Source organism: Calypte anna, chromosome 2 (assembly GCF_003957555.1).
Source record: "Calypte anna isolate BGI_N300 chromosome 2, bCalAnn1_v1.p, whole genome shotgun sequence".
NCBI lineage: Eukaryota > Metazoa > Chordata > Aves > Apodiformes > Trochilidae > Calypte > Calypte anna.
In genome coordinates this window covers 113,503,511-113,519,107 of record NC_044245.1, presented here as the reverse complement: position 1 = coordinate 113,519,107, position 15,597 = coordinate 113,503,511, and the positions used below count along the sequence as shown (strand labels likewise).

The 15,597-nt window shown below is 38.0% G+C and overlaps 1 protein-coding gene across 2 annotated transcripts; it reads right to left on the bottom strand.

Moving 5' to 3' along the window:
* Positions 1-512: 512 nt before the first annotated feature.
* On the bottom strand, positions 513-15,235 carry UBXN2B (UBX domain protein 2B). Of its 2 annotated transcripts, XM_030446321.1 has the most exons (9): positions 15,031-15,235; positions 13,008-13,108; positions 10,684-10,755; positions 9,010-9,169; positions 8,413-8,490; positions 6,234-6,343; positions 5,626-5,763; positions 4,170-4,331; positions 513-2,096 (listed from the first exon to the last, which is right to left on the bottom strand). In XM_030446321.1, the coding sequence occupies exons 1-9, from the start codon at positions 15,157-15,159 to the stop codon at positions 1,934-1,936; spliced, it is 1,113 nt and encodes a 370-aa protein (XP_030302181.1). In that variant the 5' UTR covers positions 15,160-15,235; the 3' UTR covers positions 513-1,933. The 2 variants fall into 2 exon arrangements, with proteins under 2 accessions (XP_030302181.1, XP_030302182.1); XM_030446322.1 differs by lacking the exon at positions 5,626-5,763.
* Between the last annotated feature and the right edge of the window lie 362 nt (positions 15,236-15,597).

The following is a 15,597-nucleotide window of genomic DNA, read 5'->3' as shown; positions in this document are numbered from 1 at the left end:
AACTTCTGAGACCCCTAGTTACCATCAGCTGCTACTGAACACTAAAACTTACCAGCTATTTGAAAGAGACTGTGATAATATGCAGTTGAGGAGTTTGGCCATAATAAGAGGAGAAAAAAAATAACAATTTAGTTAACACCATCCCTTCACATATCAGTATTTAATGAATAATGGTCTTCAGAAGTAATAAGCAATGTAAACTTACTTATATTCTGAACTGAAATATGCCCAAATCCCAGATATCCAAGATCAATATCACAATGCTGACTTCAACCTTGCAATTACAAAGTCAAGTGTTAGTATTTTAAATATATGCATAGTAAATGCCCATTTTCCTTCAGGCTTAAATATTTGGCACGCAACATAATCACCATTTCATAACAACATAAACTGGAGGGGATCAAGAAGTGTTGGCTATGGTCTTTTAGCTTAAAACTTTAATTACTCAGCATGGGAAATGAATTGTGATTAAAATCATGCAGATACTCAGATTACAAAAGAAATACTTCAAATACAATTGCACATTTCAAATTTACTAAGTCAAAAATCTACCTTGAGATAAAAATGGAAGATTAGTCAAATGTACTGAGCAATTACATGATTAGCATAAATAAATTAGTATTGATATTTCCAGAATAATCAGTGAAAACAGCATTTTTAACACATATACCGGTACAAGAGGTACAGCCCATTTACCATCCTTCAGACTGTGATTCACTCATCTGATATAAAGCCACAAATACTATAAAACTGCATACTATTAAAGCACAGCAGCCAGCCTGTCCACAACAGAAGAATTCTACCTGCATACTGCAGTGTAGAGACAAGTTATTTGAAAAAATACATAATTTCAAAGATTAAGGGGGTTTAATTATACAGCTTCCAAAAAAGTATAGCGAAAGCTGCATGACCAAATCCCCACTGAATATTACAAAATGCCTTTGGCCAAAATTCCAAATGTAAAGAACTGAAATTCTGGTCAAAAATACACAACCTATTAACTCCTCTAGTTTTGTGCATGCAAGTGACAGCAGAGACAAGTTCCATGTTTGTGCAACTTGGGGTTTTTTTTTTGTTTGGGGTTGTTTAAGTAACTGTTCATATGAAGAACCATGTAGCTGCACAGGGGTCAGCTGCATAATCAGGTTCCAAGTGACCACAGGCCTACTCTCATGAAAATTAAATCACAGCATTTCTCCAGATGACAATGGTCTCATTTCTCCAACTTCAAGAAGAAAAAAAAAACCATACTTATTTTTGTCACAAGCAGAACAACAAGAATACAAATGAGAACAATCTATTACAGTCTTCAATAGCCAGGTTTACAACTCCTGAACCAATTCACCCATATGAGCAATGACACAGGGAAAATTACATAAAAACTAGAATATAAATATTACACTGTACCATGAAACGTTACAAACAGAATATACAAAAACTTACATTAGGGCATTAATTATCGGTGAATCTATTAAACAGAACACTTTAATATTAATACAGCTTGGAAGGTAAACATAACCCACAGGCTAAGTTTTCAAATGGCTGTTTATCAATGCAGCATAAGACATTTCCATAGTGCAAATCTTACCAACTGTATGAAAGATACTGTCCCTTTCAGAAGAATGCTTCTTCCCCCATTCCCCTGAAAATAAAGTCATAAAATCATCTCGTTTCACATTTAGTACAAGATGTGGTTTGAAATATACAATCATAGGTAAGTTGAAATTTAACACTGAAACAAGGTTGAACAATATTAAGAAATTGAAGTAAAAAAAGTTAGGATATGCTCTAGCTGGAAGACATGAAACCCAAAAAATCTGATCCATGAAAGAGGGAAAATAAAAAGACAACAAGCTTTCCTTTTTCTCATTTGTTGGAAATATATTGCATGACAATACTAAACACTCCTTATATTGCACCAACAACCGTCAGACTACTTTAATTGCTGAAGAATCACAGTGTTAAGTATATCTGCTTCTCGTAGTGTCAGGCTTTCATCTGTTAGCTCTTTATTTGGAAAGGTAGTCACAAGAACAAAATCAGATGTTCCAAATTCTGGACGGGACTGGATAATGAAATCCCGAATATCCTTGATCCTGTGTGAAGAAGAGAGTGGATCAGGCCAAACTGTTTATGTGAATTACTTAATGAAAAATTAAGACTTGTAATATATGCTAATGAATTTGTGTTCATAACTACTAATAATTCAGGGTTAAACTGAGAAAGAAGCTAACAAAGCAGCCGAGACATTTCACTTTCCCATACAAAGCAGCTGAGACATGTCATTTTTCTACTAGAACAATGTAACCAATACAAGGTCCTAACGGGATTAATTTCTAGCTAGCAAATAATTAAAGTGTAAGTCTTTTCTTCTGTAACTCTTTTCTTAAAACAAGTCTTGTTCTAAAAGCAAGGTACTGCCAAGGCCAGCTGGACACTAAAGGATGTGAACATCCGCACAAGAAGACTATAAAGATACCATCACCAACGGATAAGAAGAAATTATGGCTGGGGTCTTGTAACAATATTGCTTTGTAACAACCTAATGAAGTCAGCAAGAACTAAGAATGTAGTAATGTTGTAACCTCCCCCTTTTACTGTATAAATACCCTAACCCCTTTTCCCTTAACCCTTTGGAACTCTTTGTCCGGCGCAAGCTGGGGGTTCCCCGGATCCGAAAATAAATACCTTTGCTGTTTAAAGACTCTAACTCTGTCTCTAAACAGTTTTGTTTGACCTTTTCGGCTTCATGTGGAAAGGAAATGGAATGAAAACCGTGCATTATTCCATTTTAATATAAATCTCTGAACATCAAGATGATCAGAAAACACAAAACCTTCTAACAGACTAAATTATTTAATATGTCCTGTTGATTTTACATTTCCATTTGATCCAGATGACCAATGACTGTGGCCTAGGATTTCTGCTTCTTGCATGCAAAACCTGAAAAATTTAACGTTGCTTGATTTCTCAAATAACAGAATGAAATTTGTAACACAGAACTACATTGCAGGCTGATACTTAGCATAGAAAATCAAAAACTTTCAACACCAGCATTCAAAAACTTCACTATTAGTTGACATGTTCCAACAAGGCTAAATTAATAGTGGAAGGGGGAATCTTAAAATATGTTGCCCGCTGAAGAAAGCTGCACATTGGCTGTGCCTTCATTCTGACCCTCAAGGAAACAAAGGAAACAGGTGAAGTTTCCATGTAACAACATGAGTCCATTGAGTCCATGGGAGGATCACCTCCTAAGGCAGGATCCAAGCTCACTCTCAGCTGTGCACAGTTCTGACAAGGGCACAGTTCTGACAAGGGCTGGCTTGAACCCTGCTCTCTGTGAAGCATGGGTGGAACTACTGCCCAAATCTCTGCCCCCTACACAAAGTTCTCTCAGCCATGCAGTGCAAAGTAGAGCTTTGCAGAACCTTGCACTAACACAACCTCTTAGGCAAATAAATGGGGTTGGCCAACACCATTTGTGGCAGTGCCCCAGCAATGTCAATATAGCTGATGGCAAGCTCTAATCAGCAAACTAAAAGATCTAAAAAAGCCACCAAGTTCACACGCTGCCAGTTTGTAGGAGATGATCATCCAAACCAAAACAAAGGTTGGCTCTCTGTATTACATTCAGCCTACATGCCAGAGCTGCAAATGAGTATGTTAGGTCCATATACCCTCTGCATGTGGGCTGCTCTCTGCACTTGTAACCCACATCTTGTTTAGTCACAGTCTCAAGTATAGCAGGGTAGAAAACTGGAGGTCTTGATCACGTGCCAAAGCATTTCTTTGCCTGCAGTGTGAGCTATATTCAATTCAGACTATACTCCAAAATACCATAAAATAAAGTGCCTTCACAGCACCATCTGAGTCACCTGCATGCTCCTCCTAAGCATAATTATGGCTGGTATTGTGCCCTTACAAATCACAGGACATAACTGGTCATAGAATTTTGTGACTGCAGTTATCAAGTATCTTGTCTTTCCAGTTACAGAATTTTTCTTTGATTATCAATTTATCAGTACAACTATGTTATGAAAATAACAGCTGTAACTTTTCACTGGAGCTGTGTTTCCCCTCTTTTTTGATACTGTGTTAATATTAATGAAAAAATACAGATGTAGCAAAGTAGTTATGGTTACTGCATTGATGTAGAATCAATTTACCTGTGTGTTTGATTAAATCTTTGGATTAATCGGCTTCCATCTGCTAATCTAATTTGAATTTTAGTTGCTGGCATGGAATCATCAATCAGAACAGGTGCATTGAGAATGGATTTCTCCTCCTCCTCGGGGGAAGAAGGCGTGCTGACTATTTCAGGTGTAAGGCTAAGGGATTGAAAACAAAATCAAACCAGATGTTACTAATGGAGCTAAACGAGAATTTAATAATTCAGATGTCTTTTTCATTGAATGACTATAATTTATAGCTAGTACAAATAAGCAATGAAAATCCTGTTGAACTTACCTGAACTAAGTATAAATACAGCTTTTAAACTAGAGACACAAATAACACTTTTGTAGTTTCTTGTCAATGACTGCACTATTTCATGTTTATTTTTCTTATAACTGCATTTTGTCACATTTCCATTTTTTAAAGAGGTAATCAAGTACAAACAAACCATCTTTGTTTATGCTTACAAAGCATGAAATTCCAGGCTTTGATTTATATATTGTACCTCATGGACTCCATTTAAAAGAAATTATATACCATTACACTGCATTAAACTGACCCAAACTGCTTTAGCAATTGCCTTCAGGAGCACCCCTTTATGGTTCTGGGCATCTCCCATTCCTTTAGGGAACAAATGATACTGACAGGTTATTGATATCACCACACAGTAAGCTTGGAATTTCTGCTTAGTGTAAGAATATTTATCTGACTGAAGATAACTATTTGGCTGCTCCTTTCATTGCTTACATAACTGAGATTTCATAAGCTACCAAAACAAATAAAAATGCCACACAACAGGTGTCCACATTTTCTTCCATACAGAACCTCCTTTCTCCCCCACCGACTTTCTTTAATAATCTGAGGAAGTCTTCAATTGAAAAAGTTCTATACAATTGATCAATATGTCAAAGCTTCACAGTTTTACTGAGCAAATTTTTTCATTTTCAAAAAGATGGATACAAGAAATAACGATCCCAGCTGTAAAAGACAACACGTAATGCAGCTAAGCCAGAGCACAGTGTGTCCTTACAGTATGCCATGTTATGACCAAGTTCTGCCTTTATATCACTAATTAGGAAATGATTATTTGTGTCTGCTTTATCTATACAGACAGATTTTTTTTCTTGAAGCTTGTCCAGTTTTGCTCTAGTTTTAAACACTGATTAATTTATGTTAAAAAAAACCAAGCAAAATTATATGCAAGAACAGGCATAGAAATCTCACAGTCAAAATTAAGAGCAAAGTACTTAGCAAATCTATAAGCAGTTTTGGGCATTGGACTTACTCAGCTTTTTTTTTTTTAAGATTACATATATATTTCAGGGCTGAGACTCACACAGCATACTGCCATATTCCTTTTTGTCATCTTCTCTAACAGCCTCCTAATTGCTTAAATCCACTTTTGAAATAGCATATGAACACTCAACAAAAACCTTAAGTGTTCTGTACCTTCCAAGTTTTTGCCCTTCTCCACTGAAAGCTTTGAATCGCAGTCTAGGCTTCACATATTCCTGCTCTTGGTGATCTTCCATATCCAAATTAACCTGGCCACCATGAACAAGTCGTTGCAGTTCCACAGGAATTTCCCTTAATTATAAAAATGAAAGTTTCCCTATTATGTTCTGCACTGAAATCCAAAATTACACAGGAATATTACAAAGTAGATTATAAGCAGACATTAATAGTATAGTCTACGAGTCACAGACATTGTTCTATGATCTGACTTATCCCCAAATAACAGATAAAGCAAAAAGTGAAGATAAAGAAAACAGTGATCTGACAGTCAACACTTAGAACTTACTGACAGTCAAAACCAAGGATGGGCCAACAAAACACAGGAAACTAAAAGCTGTAGCAAGTAGTATTCACAGTTAAATCACCAGATGGAACGAACACATTCCAAATTTTTAAATGGCCAATGCATCTGATGACAAATACAAAACATATTTCACGGGTCCAGTCAAAAATGAAGCCTTCAGCTATTAATTACCACTAACATGTGAAGAAAGTGTTTTTATTCACTTGAAAGACCTCAAACAATTGTAATTTTAACTCACCCTCTTTTAACAGACTCAAGAAACTGAGCATTTGTTGGGTCTGAGTAGGATCTCAACTCGCCATCATCTAAACTGAAGCCATTCCTCCACAGTTTCAGCAAAATTTGAACCTAGGAAGCAAAATAATTAAAAAAAAAAAACAAACCAAAGAAACAAACAAAAAAGCAAGATAGACTAATAATGTATTTCAGTTTCATACAGATGAGTTATACAGCTGCAGAACTACAGGCCAGTTAGTCTCACCTCTGTGCCCAGCCAGATAATGAAGCAGATCCTCCTGAAGGCTCTGCAAAGGCACACGGAAAATGAGGAGGTGGCTGGTGGCAACCAACATGGCTTCACTCTGGGCAAATCATGACTGACAAATTTGGTGGCCTTTTACAATCGAGTTACAGTGACAGCTGACAAGGGAAGAGTAACTGACATCATCTTCCTGGATTTGTGCAAAGCATTTAACACTGTCCTGCATGACATGCTGGTCTCTAACTTGGGAATATATGGACACAATGGATGGACCACTCGGTGGATGAGTAATTGGCTGGATGGTTGCACTCAAAGAGCTGTAGTGAATGGCTCAATGTCCAGATGAAGACCAGTGACGAGTGGAGTTCCTCAAGGGTCCGTAATGGGACCAGTGCTGTTTAACTTCTTTTTTGGCAACATGGACAGTGGGATTGAGCACACCTTCATCAAGTCTGCTGATGACACCAAGCTGTGTGACAGACAAGCTGGAGGGCAGGGAGGACATCCAGAGGGACCTTGGCAGGCTGGAGAGATGGACCCATGCCAAGCTCATGAAGTCCAACAAGGCCAAGAGCAAGGTCCTGCACCGTGTCCCTGCCCATGGCAGAGGGGTTGGAACGAGATGATTTAAAGATTGTCCCTGGTACCTTCCAACTCAAACCATTCTATGATTTATGATTCTGTGGTTCTATGAATTTTTGATCTACACTCAAAAGCTTTTTTAGCATACCACAAACAAGAATGCAAATAATAAAAAAAAAACCAAAAAAGAACCAGCAAACAGAGCACTGCAACTCTCAGAATCCTTTAAAAAAGTTATAGACTGCTACCTACTTCAAGATCACTTCTTCTCTTTCTGTGACTGAACAAATACTCATCCACTATGAGTATCCAAATATGAGTATCATCTCCACAGTGTTCCAACTACTTTTAGAACACAGTAAACATTTTTAGTTGATAAATGAGGAAATAAATCCATAAAAGTAAAAATTCTCCCTGATACATCAGTTACAAAGAAAACTCTTCTTTCCTCAATCTGTCACGTGCTGAGCTCTAGTGAAGTCGATACCAACTCCATTCAGTTTGGATGTTGATAATCCTGGAAACCAGTTTGCTTCACTTCCTTCTTGTTTTGCTGCCTTTCCTGTACCTCCAGCCAGATTCTTTCACCTTCAAAGCCTGTCCCTCTCTTTCCTGCAAGTGCCTTACAGTCCAGCACAACAAGGCTTTCCTAGACAGTAAAACTGACCTCCCCCCAGGGGAACTATCCCTGCTTCTAGTTACAGAGACCCCCCCTGCAGCAGGCTTCTGGCACAGTACAGCTGGGCATCACTTAGTTGCTTCTGGTGTGATGTGACAACACCCCCCATCCTGAATCACATTGTTTGGCCTCAGTCATTTCTTGATTTTGTTTCTAGATCAACTTAACATTTGCTCTAGCCATGCACAGGAACAGTGAAGTGTAGACCATTTTGTTTCCTCTCCCTCATCTCATCTTTAGGGAAGAAAGAGGGTAGACAAATTTCCAAAAGCCTCTAACCTTCTGCTTCATTTTTCCTGGAATACATCTCTGCCCTTCAGTCTGAGCCTGGCTGCTTTGAAAGGCACAAGAAGAAACATATCCTAACCCAAGAGGATTAAAATGTTAGCATAGCTAAGAGAAAGCAGAACAACAGTGAAAGGGAAGTAACAGAAAGGAATTTCAAAGTAACTAACATCAGAAAATTCCCTAATGGATGTCTCAGTGAACAACTGTCCTATGTGGAAACTTAAAGAATACCTACTTACATAGCTAATATTTAGAAATCAGCCTTTCCTCATAGACATAGTTACAATAATACCTGGCATTACAAATTGTAAATGTCATTAAACAGACATCTGCTGGAGATGCTGATTCCTGCAGCATCTATTTAGATGTATTTAGAATGTTACTTACATCTTGATTTTCTCCATATATGTATTCAGAGTGCTTTTGTGACGAGTCACCCAGTCTATACCCACCACCAGAAAACGACTGGGAAGAAAAGAAAAGCTCATGAAAATAAACATCTGAAACAGTTTCTTAAAATTCATACCTAGATGCAAATAAAGCATCGGCAAGCTTGTTTCTGTGATAAACAGCAAATACATTGTTTTAACTTGTATATTTTCTAAATGGAAAATTATACCTAGTAACCATAATCAGGCTAAGCAGGTTTTATGTGGGCATTTACATTTCTAATCTGTACACTTTTTTAGACATTAGTAATTAAAAAGAGATTTTTAAATGGGCTACAACTACATTAATCAATTTAATTAAATAAATTTTAATTAAAAATAAAGCAGATAACTCCAGTTCATGTTGATTTCTAATAATTCCTGCTGGAATTGTTCAGTTCCTCCCTGCTTTATTTTCTGGAGCAAGCTGCTGGAACAACTGTGTTCATCAAATCCTCTGCAATTCACAATCCATAAAAAGGCATATTTGCTCTTGTATTGTTAGATGAGCTTCAGAGGGACCAATACAGAGGTCAAACCATATTTTAATTTTTACCTTAGCTTTACTGAAATCACCAGATGTTCTTGAGGCTTCATCTAATGGAACAGCTCCATGTTCTTTTGCTTCTTTGAAGAGTTCAGCAACAATTCTACTTGGATTATTAGAAGCCCCAGAAATCTGTAATCCTCTATATTCTGAGTCACCTGAATAAAATCTTTAGAACAGTAATATCCGTAAGCAACAAACCTTTAAATGACAAGATAATTTTCCTCTTCCCATTAAAAAAAATAAATTAACAAAGAGACAGATTTGGCACACGGCTGTTTCATACTGATCACAGAAATGTTCCACTTGGTTCTGATCTTCCCAGCCATTGCACTACTTGACAGACATCACACTAACAAAACTACCAAGGTGCCTTCTGGATCAGAGCCTAGAGGCTAAGGACATATGTTTCAGTGAGGCAGACACAGCTTTAGACCCCTCCCAGAAAGACACATTTCCTCAGAGGTGTCCTGTGCATGGGACTTTACCTGGGCTGGTTAGAATACAGATTCACAGTTAGCACTGCCTTGGTAGAATGAGTCTGAAACTGCTGTTAGAAAACCTGCACTGTGCCACAGTTTGATCTTTTCATTGAATGATCAAGTATACTTCCATACCTGCAGATATCAGAACTGGAAAGTTAATAAATTTAATTAACCTTTCAAGGCATTTCAAAATCCGTGAAAACTGCTATGACAGCTAACTTGTGCTCTTTTCCTTTGACACAGCCCCATTTTTAGCTTTTGGAGATGAGATGTTAAAATACAAATAAATCTGCTCAAAATTGTACCTGCTTGATTATGAAGATCAAGATATTCCTTAAGAATTATCTTGAGAAAGGTCCCTATAAATCTCTAAATACTTATGGAATTGATGCTGTAAAAAATCTATACATAAATACAAAACCTGGAAAATGCAAGGGCGTTTGATTACAAGAAGCATTAATAACTAATAAAGTAAGTGCTTCTTGCTTTCTTTGAATTTTTCACTTAACCCCTTGTTGCAAGGAAAATCAATCAATCAGTCCACGTGAAACTGTGTCTCAGGCCAGTGTCTCCAAAATGCTGTTGATTCCACCATATTTCACAATGACCTAAAACCAGCAGTAGGTATGAAGGTGCTGTGCAATCATACAACTTTTTCAATGTCACATAACTGGCAACCCTTTAGCATCATCTATCCTTTGTACAGAAATCTGTATCTATTATCTCAATTGCCATTTATATGGAAAATCTTTAATCATTAGATTTAAAAGAATTACAGCAGTAAAGGGACAAAATAAGAATCCTCATTAGCCCCTGGATTCAAGCAATAAAGGAAATATTCAAATATGTGGGTAATGGATACACAGAATGATCCAGGATATTTGAGAAAAGGCAAAAAAGCTTTTGAGACCAAGAGCAAGTTACAAGAGCTTCATATCCATACAGTCACGTGTTAATTCATCTACAGATCCTATATCACAACATCCAGATTTTGCTAAATATAGTTTTACTAGAGCAGCATACAGCTGACACTTGCTCTAATAAGTCACACAGCATGTCTGTAGCTACAAGCTCTTTGCTGGACAGAATTAGCTCATGTATTTTTAAAAACAGGGGGGAGCAAAGTGTGAATGCTAAAAAAAACCCCAGTTATTTTAACAATTGTTAAATGAGCTTTGTTTGTTTGTTTTAAAAATACCTTTGGTTTTCTTTGTCATCGCTCATGCTTCTCTCTGGTTTTCTCAACCTCCTAAGAGAATCAATTTTAAGACTGCCAAGAGAATAAAAGAAAACATTTGAAGATAACTGGTAAATACACTTCACTAAGTACTTCACATCTGATTTCTGAAACTGCTTTTCCAAAACCTAAGGATGTCAAGCTGCTATTCAAGTATAGGTTATGCAGAATTATGCTTTATGTCACCAATGGTCCCACAGATAACAGGCAATATGCAAGTTAAAGTGCTGTTACAAAACCAGAATGAATTACAATTAAAATTCTTTCCATATTTTAGTTGCTTTTGTCAAGAGGTAAAGTCAACATTACCCTTCTTTGGTATCCTGGAGTCCCTGCTTATGAGGACTTCAGAAGAAAAAAATTTAGTAGTTCTTTCTTCTATTTTATACAATTTAAAAATATGATGAATGGCAACATTGCAAAGACTTTCAAAAGATTATTAAACTGAAGATTCAGATTCTGTTTTATGATAGGGACAAACTGACAAGCAACCCCAGGACAAGCTACTGTTGTTAGTTTGAAAAATGGCAGAAAAAATTGTACATATATATATATATATATATATGCTCTTATCCTGTAATACTTGATAAAACTAATTAATGTAAGATGTAAATGAGGTAGCTAATGACTATGAAACAGGAATGTACATACAATCTGCAGCGTGAGTAATGGCAGATCTATAGTTCAGACTTATACAATTTGTCTGATTACTATACCTTGGAAATAAAAATGTAGCAGAGCAGGTCACTGCTTTTTTAAGTATTAGTGGTGATAAAACAATGCAATTCTATATCCCAGTGAAGAAACTGCTTTTTATTACTTTCTCAGAAACATGCATTTATATGGACATTGCATTTTTATTCCTAGTCAGGGTACTAGGAATGCTTTAATCTCTTCTATTTTCTTCGTTCATGGGACTGTAGGTTTTGTGGGGCTTTTACTTTTGTGACAGTAGACTCTTAAGTTTCTTCAAGGAGCTTACATAACATGACAGCATTTTTAATAAGGTGTTTGTTCCAGGAGGACCAGAGACATTCTTCTTCTACACCTGCAATTGTGGAAGGCAAGCCAACTAGATGACTTCAAGGGCAGCATTATGTTTCCTGGCAATTTATATACTGCTCCTCTGAGAGAAAACTGAAATTTACAAGAAAAATATTGGTTTAGATACTATGCAAAAAAGCAGCTATCTATTCTTTTTCAGACAGATTCCAGTATGATTGCCAAGGAAAACAGTGTTTGCCAACAGCTATCACACTCATGTATTTGAGATACTGTACAGCAGCTTTTCCTTCAGTTAGAGTGGGAAGTTGTAACTTCATGATATGTATTGGTAAATGGAGTCATTTATTTTTTTTTATAAATTGTGTTCTATCTAGCTAATTAATCAACTTGGGTGGTTTCACCAAAAAAACCCCAAAAAAACTCACCAAAAAACCTATTATTTTCCAAGTGTCACATACTGTGCTAGTATCTTTCCTCCTGAAGATCTGCATTTGCAGATGCACTGGAAGCATGGCTCTGGTAACTAAGATCTTTTCTGCTGCTTAACCTCCTTTAAAACAGAGATCCATATTGGCAGCAGCGATTGAAAGACAAACCAAATACAAGATTTGTTATGGCATCAATGACAGTAGTGATGTAAAGACTTCTTTAAAACAAATAAATAAAAAATAATTAGAAGATGTTAAGTTTCCTTTATAAAAAATTAAAACTACATGGAATTTTCAAATGCTGTGTGAACTGCAAACACTTCAAACCAGCAAAAGTTGGATTTCTACATAGATTAATCTCCTGCAAAACCCAGACAAATTTATTAAGAAGCTCTTCTTATTCCCCTTATCCAACAGAAGCCTATTAATGAGCCTACTAATGATAATTTTTCATATTAATGTTTGTCTCATCAGGTATTGTCTGAAGTACAACACTTGAAGCAGCTCACTTGTCAGGTTTCACACAAATTACCAAACTGCTGAGTTTTGAAGAAGCAAAAGAACTGCAGTGGTTATCAAGTACAGCAAGTTTCCAAATTTTATCTGGGCAAACAATGAGCAACACAGCATTTCACTTACAGCATCTTCATCTTATCTGAAGTGGGTTGAAAGTGTTTTAGGAGCCTTTGTGCTATGTGGTATTCTAAAGAAATACAAATCAAAAAGCAGCTGCACTATTCCAGAGAATGAACTGCTGGAGAATGCAGTAAGAGATCAAGTAAGTACAACCAAGTTTTATGAGCTAATACAGCTCCCATTTAGCACATTTCTGAAGTGCAAAGCACATCTTACCTCTGCGACACTTTTGTGCTACTGATCTTTGTAGCTGTTGGTTTGTCATGACACAATGACTGCCTTTTAGCTTCATCTTCATATAACTCTGCCAAGGCCAGCTGTAGGAAACAGGACTCTTTTTAGAGGTCTCTAACTCTAGAACTACACATAGAACAGATATAAGACAAAAACTAATGCAAAATACATACATCACCAGAAAATTAGAAACAGCAGCATGAGACACCTTAATTACTTCTCTAAATTCAACTGCTTTTCTACTTCATGAAGAAAACACATGATGCTTAATACCACTGTGAGTTAGAACTTGTCTCTGCTGTCATTTGGTTCACACTGGCTACATTCAGTGTAAGATATAGAATTCAGAGTATATACACATGTATATATTACTCATCATCTCTTTAATGTTAATGAATTGAAATAAAGTTGATAGCTAATCCTCTCATAAGAATAGAAAGCTAAAAAGTTCATTATCAAGAAGTTGGGCCTTATTTTTAGTACTTTTACTTTTGTTCCGCATAATACTCTACTTGTCAAATCATCTTTAATTTTGCCCCCAAACCATTTTGTTCACACTATGCAAGTGATATTAACATTTCATCATACACACCAGAACAGATACTAAGCTACAATTTCATTATGGTTTTCTGTAGATGGAATACACATTAAAATAAAATGAGACATCATCTGTTCTTCAAAACACACTGCTATGAACACAGGATATTAATCCCATATAACTGTGAGACATTTTCTGAAGGGGACAAATATGAGCTGAGGAATCATATGCATTAAGAAAATTAAACTGAGTAACACGACAGCTCAAGGAAATCACTGAAGACTTCTCTGTGAGCATACAGACAAATATCTTTCAGTTATGTAAAGCTGACAGGGTAAATCATAGACAAGAAGTCCATAAGCAGACACTAAAAGGAACAGGCAAAGATCTACCCTGTACCATCCCTAGTCCAAAAACTGAGGAATGCTGTGGGAGTGTAAAACGGCATGGTAAGGTTCCTGTACCTACCTTATATCACAGCTCTTATAGTGCCAAGAGAAATCAAGTACAGAGCTAGATGGATAGTTGACTACTCTGCTTCAGGGGTGCATTTCTATGGTTTTTAACATTTTAGCAATTATTATCTACTCAAAAGGCCTGTCTGCTTCAGCTGACTAAAGAAACATCTTGCAAACAAAAAGAAGAGGCTCAGTCTTTATTCCTGTATTGTAACAAAATTAATCTCAACAAGGACCTATGAAAACCCCAAATAGTAACCAACAGAAAATTACATCCATCTTCCTCTGTTAGTTATATACTATTAAATAAAATAGGGGAAGCTTCAGTGACCACAAGTTCCACCTGTTCTCCAATCAATTTGTTACTAAAACGTTTTAAACCTTCCTACAGTTTCAAAATTAACACACAAAAAAGAATGACTGGTAAGAGCGTCTGCCATGAGGCATTCAAGTACTAATGCTGAGTTACTTTTGTGACCACACTCTCTCGAAACTTCACCCACGTAAAACTTGGGAAATGATCCTGTCCTCGGTCTCACAGACCTGGGGATATTGACATCTTCCTGCGGCGAAGGACACTCCTACCAAATAATCAGGAATCACAACGGCGCCAAAAATAACTTCAAGCACAGGGGAAACCCAGCTCCTGAGGTGTCAGGAGAGCTCTCCCAGCCCCGCTGGCCGCCCACCCATTCCTAATAGCGCACTCTATTTTCTGAGGCACCCTTCCCAGCTTCAAAAAGGGCGAAAAAAAAAAAAAAAAAAGAGAAAAAAAAAGAAAGAAAGAATAGAATACGACGGCCTCTGTTCTGAAGCACGGCCCGGCCTCGCTACTGAGACCCGCCCCGGCTAGCAGCGAGATGGGCGGAGGAACCGCGCACCGCCCGCTCCCTTCAGGGGTGGCCTGGGGAAGGCCGGGGGAGCCCCTAAGGGGACGCGGGGCACTCCGCCCCGCTCCGCTCGGCCCCGCCCCGCAAAGGGAGCGCGGCGTCCATCTCCACCCGCTCACCTGCAAATCCCGGGCGCTGGGCGGGCGGCCCCCACTCCGCGGCTGCCGATCTCTCCGGACACAGCTGCCGGACGCCGCGGCGGACACATCCTCTTCCTCCTGCGCCGGAGTGGCCCCGCCGTCCGCCATCTTCCGAGGGCGCTTACGGTGGCAGCCGCCGAGGAGGGGAGGGGAGAAGGGGAGGAGAGGGGAAGGGAAGGGAGGGGAAGGGCGGGGCGGGCCCGGAGCCTCCAGGCACTTCCGGCGCCTGGGGCGGCTGCCATGGGAACGGGAGGGGCCTGGCCGGCATAGCCCCGCCCACCGGGGCGTTTCCATGGGAACGGGGCGTTTCTCTTTTTCTTCTTTTCTTTCTTTTCTTTTCTTTTCTTTTTCTTTTCTTTTCTTTTCTTTTCTTTTCTTTTCTTTTTCTTTTCTTTTCTTTTCTTTTCTTTTCTTTTCTTTTTCTTTTCTTTTCTTTCCTTTCTTTTCCTTTCCTTTCCTTTCCCTTTCCTTTCCTTTCCTTTCCTTTCCTTTCCTTTCCTTTTCCTTTCCTTTCCTTTCCTTTCCTTTCCTTTCCTTTCCTTTCCT

Coding starts and splice junctions, on each gene's coding strand:
- UBXN2B (XM_030446321.1), bottom strand. CDS start 15,159: ATGGCGGACGGCGGGGCCACTCCGGCGCAGGAGGAAGAGGATGTGTCC. Junction 13,109..15,030: donor CCAGCGCCCGGGATTTGCAG/GTGAGCGGGTGG, acceptor TGTTTCCTACAG/CTGGCCTTGGCAGAGTTATA. Junction 8,491..9,009: donor GTGATTTCAGTAAAGCTAAG/GTAAAAATTAAA, acceptor TTTTCTTCCCAG/TCGTTTTCTGGTGGTGGGTA.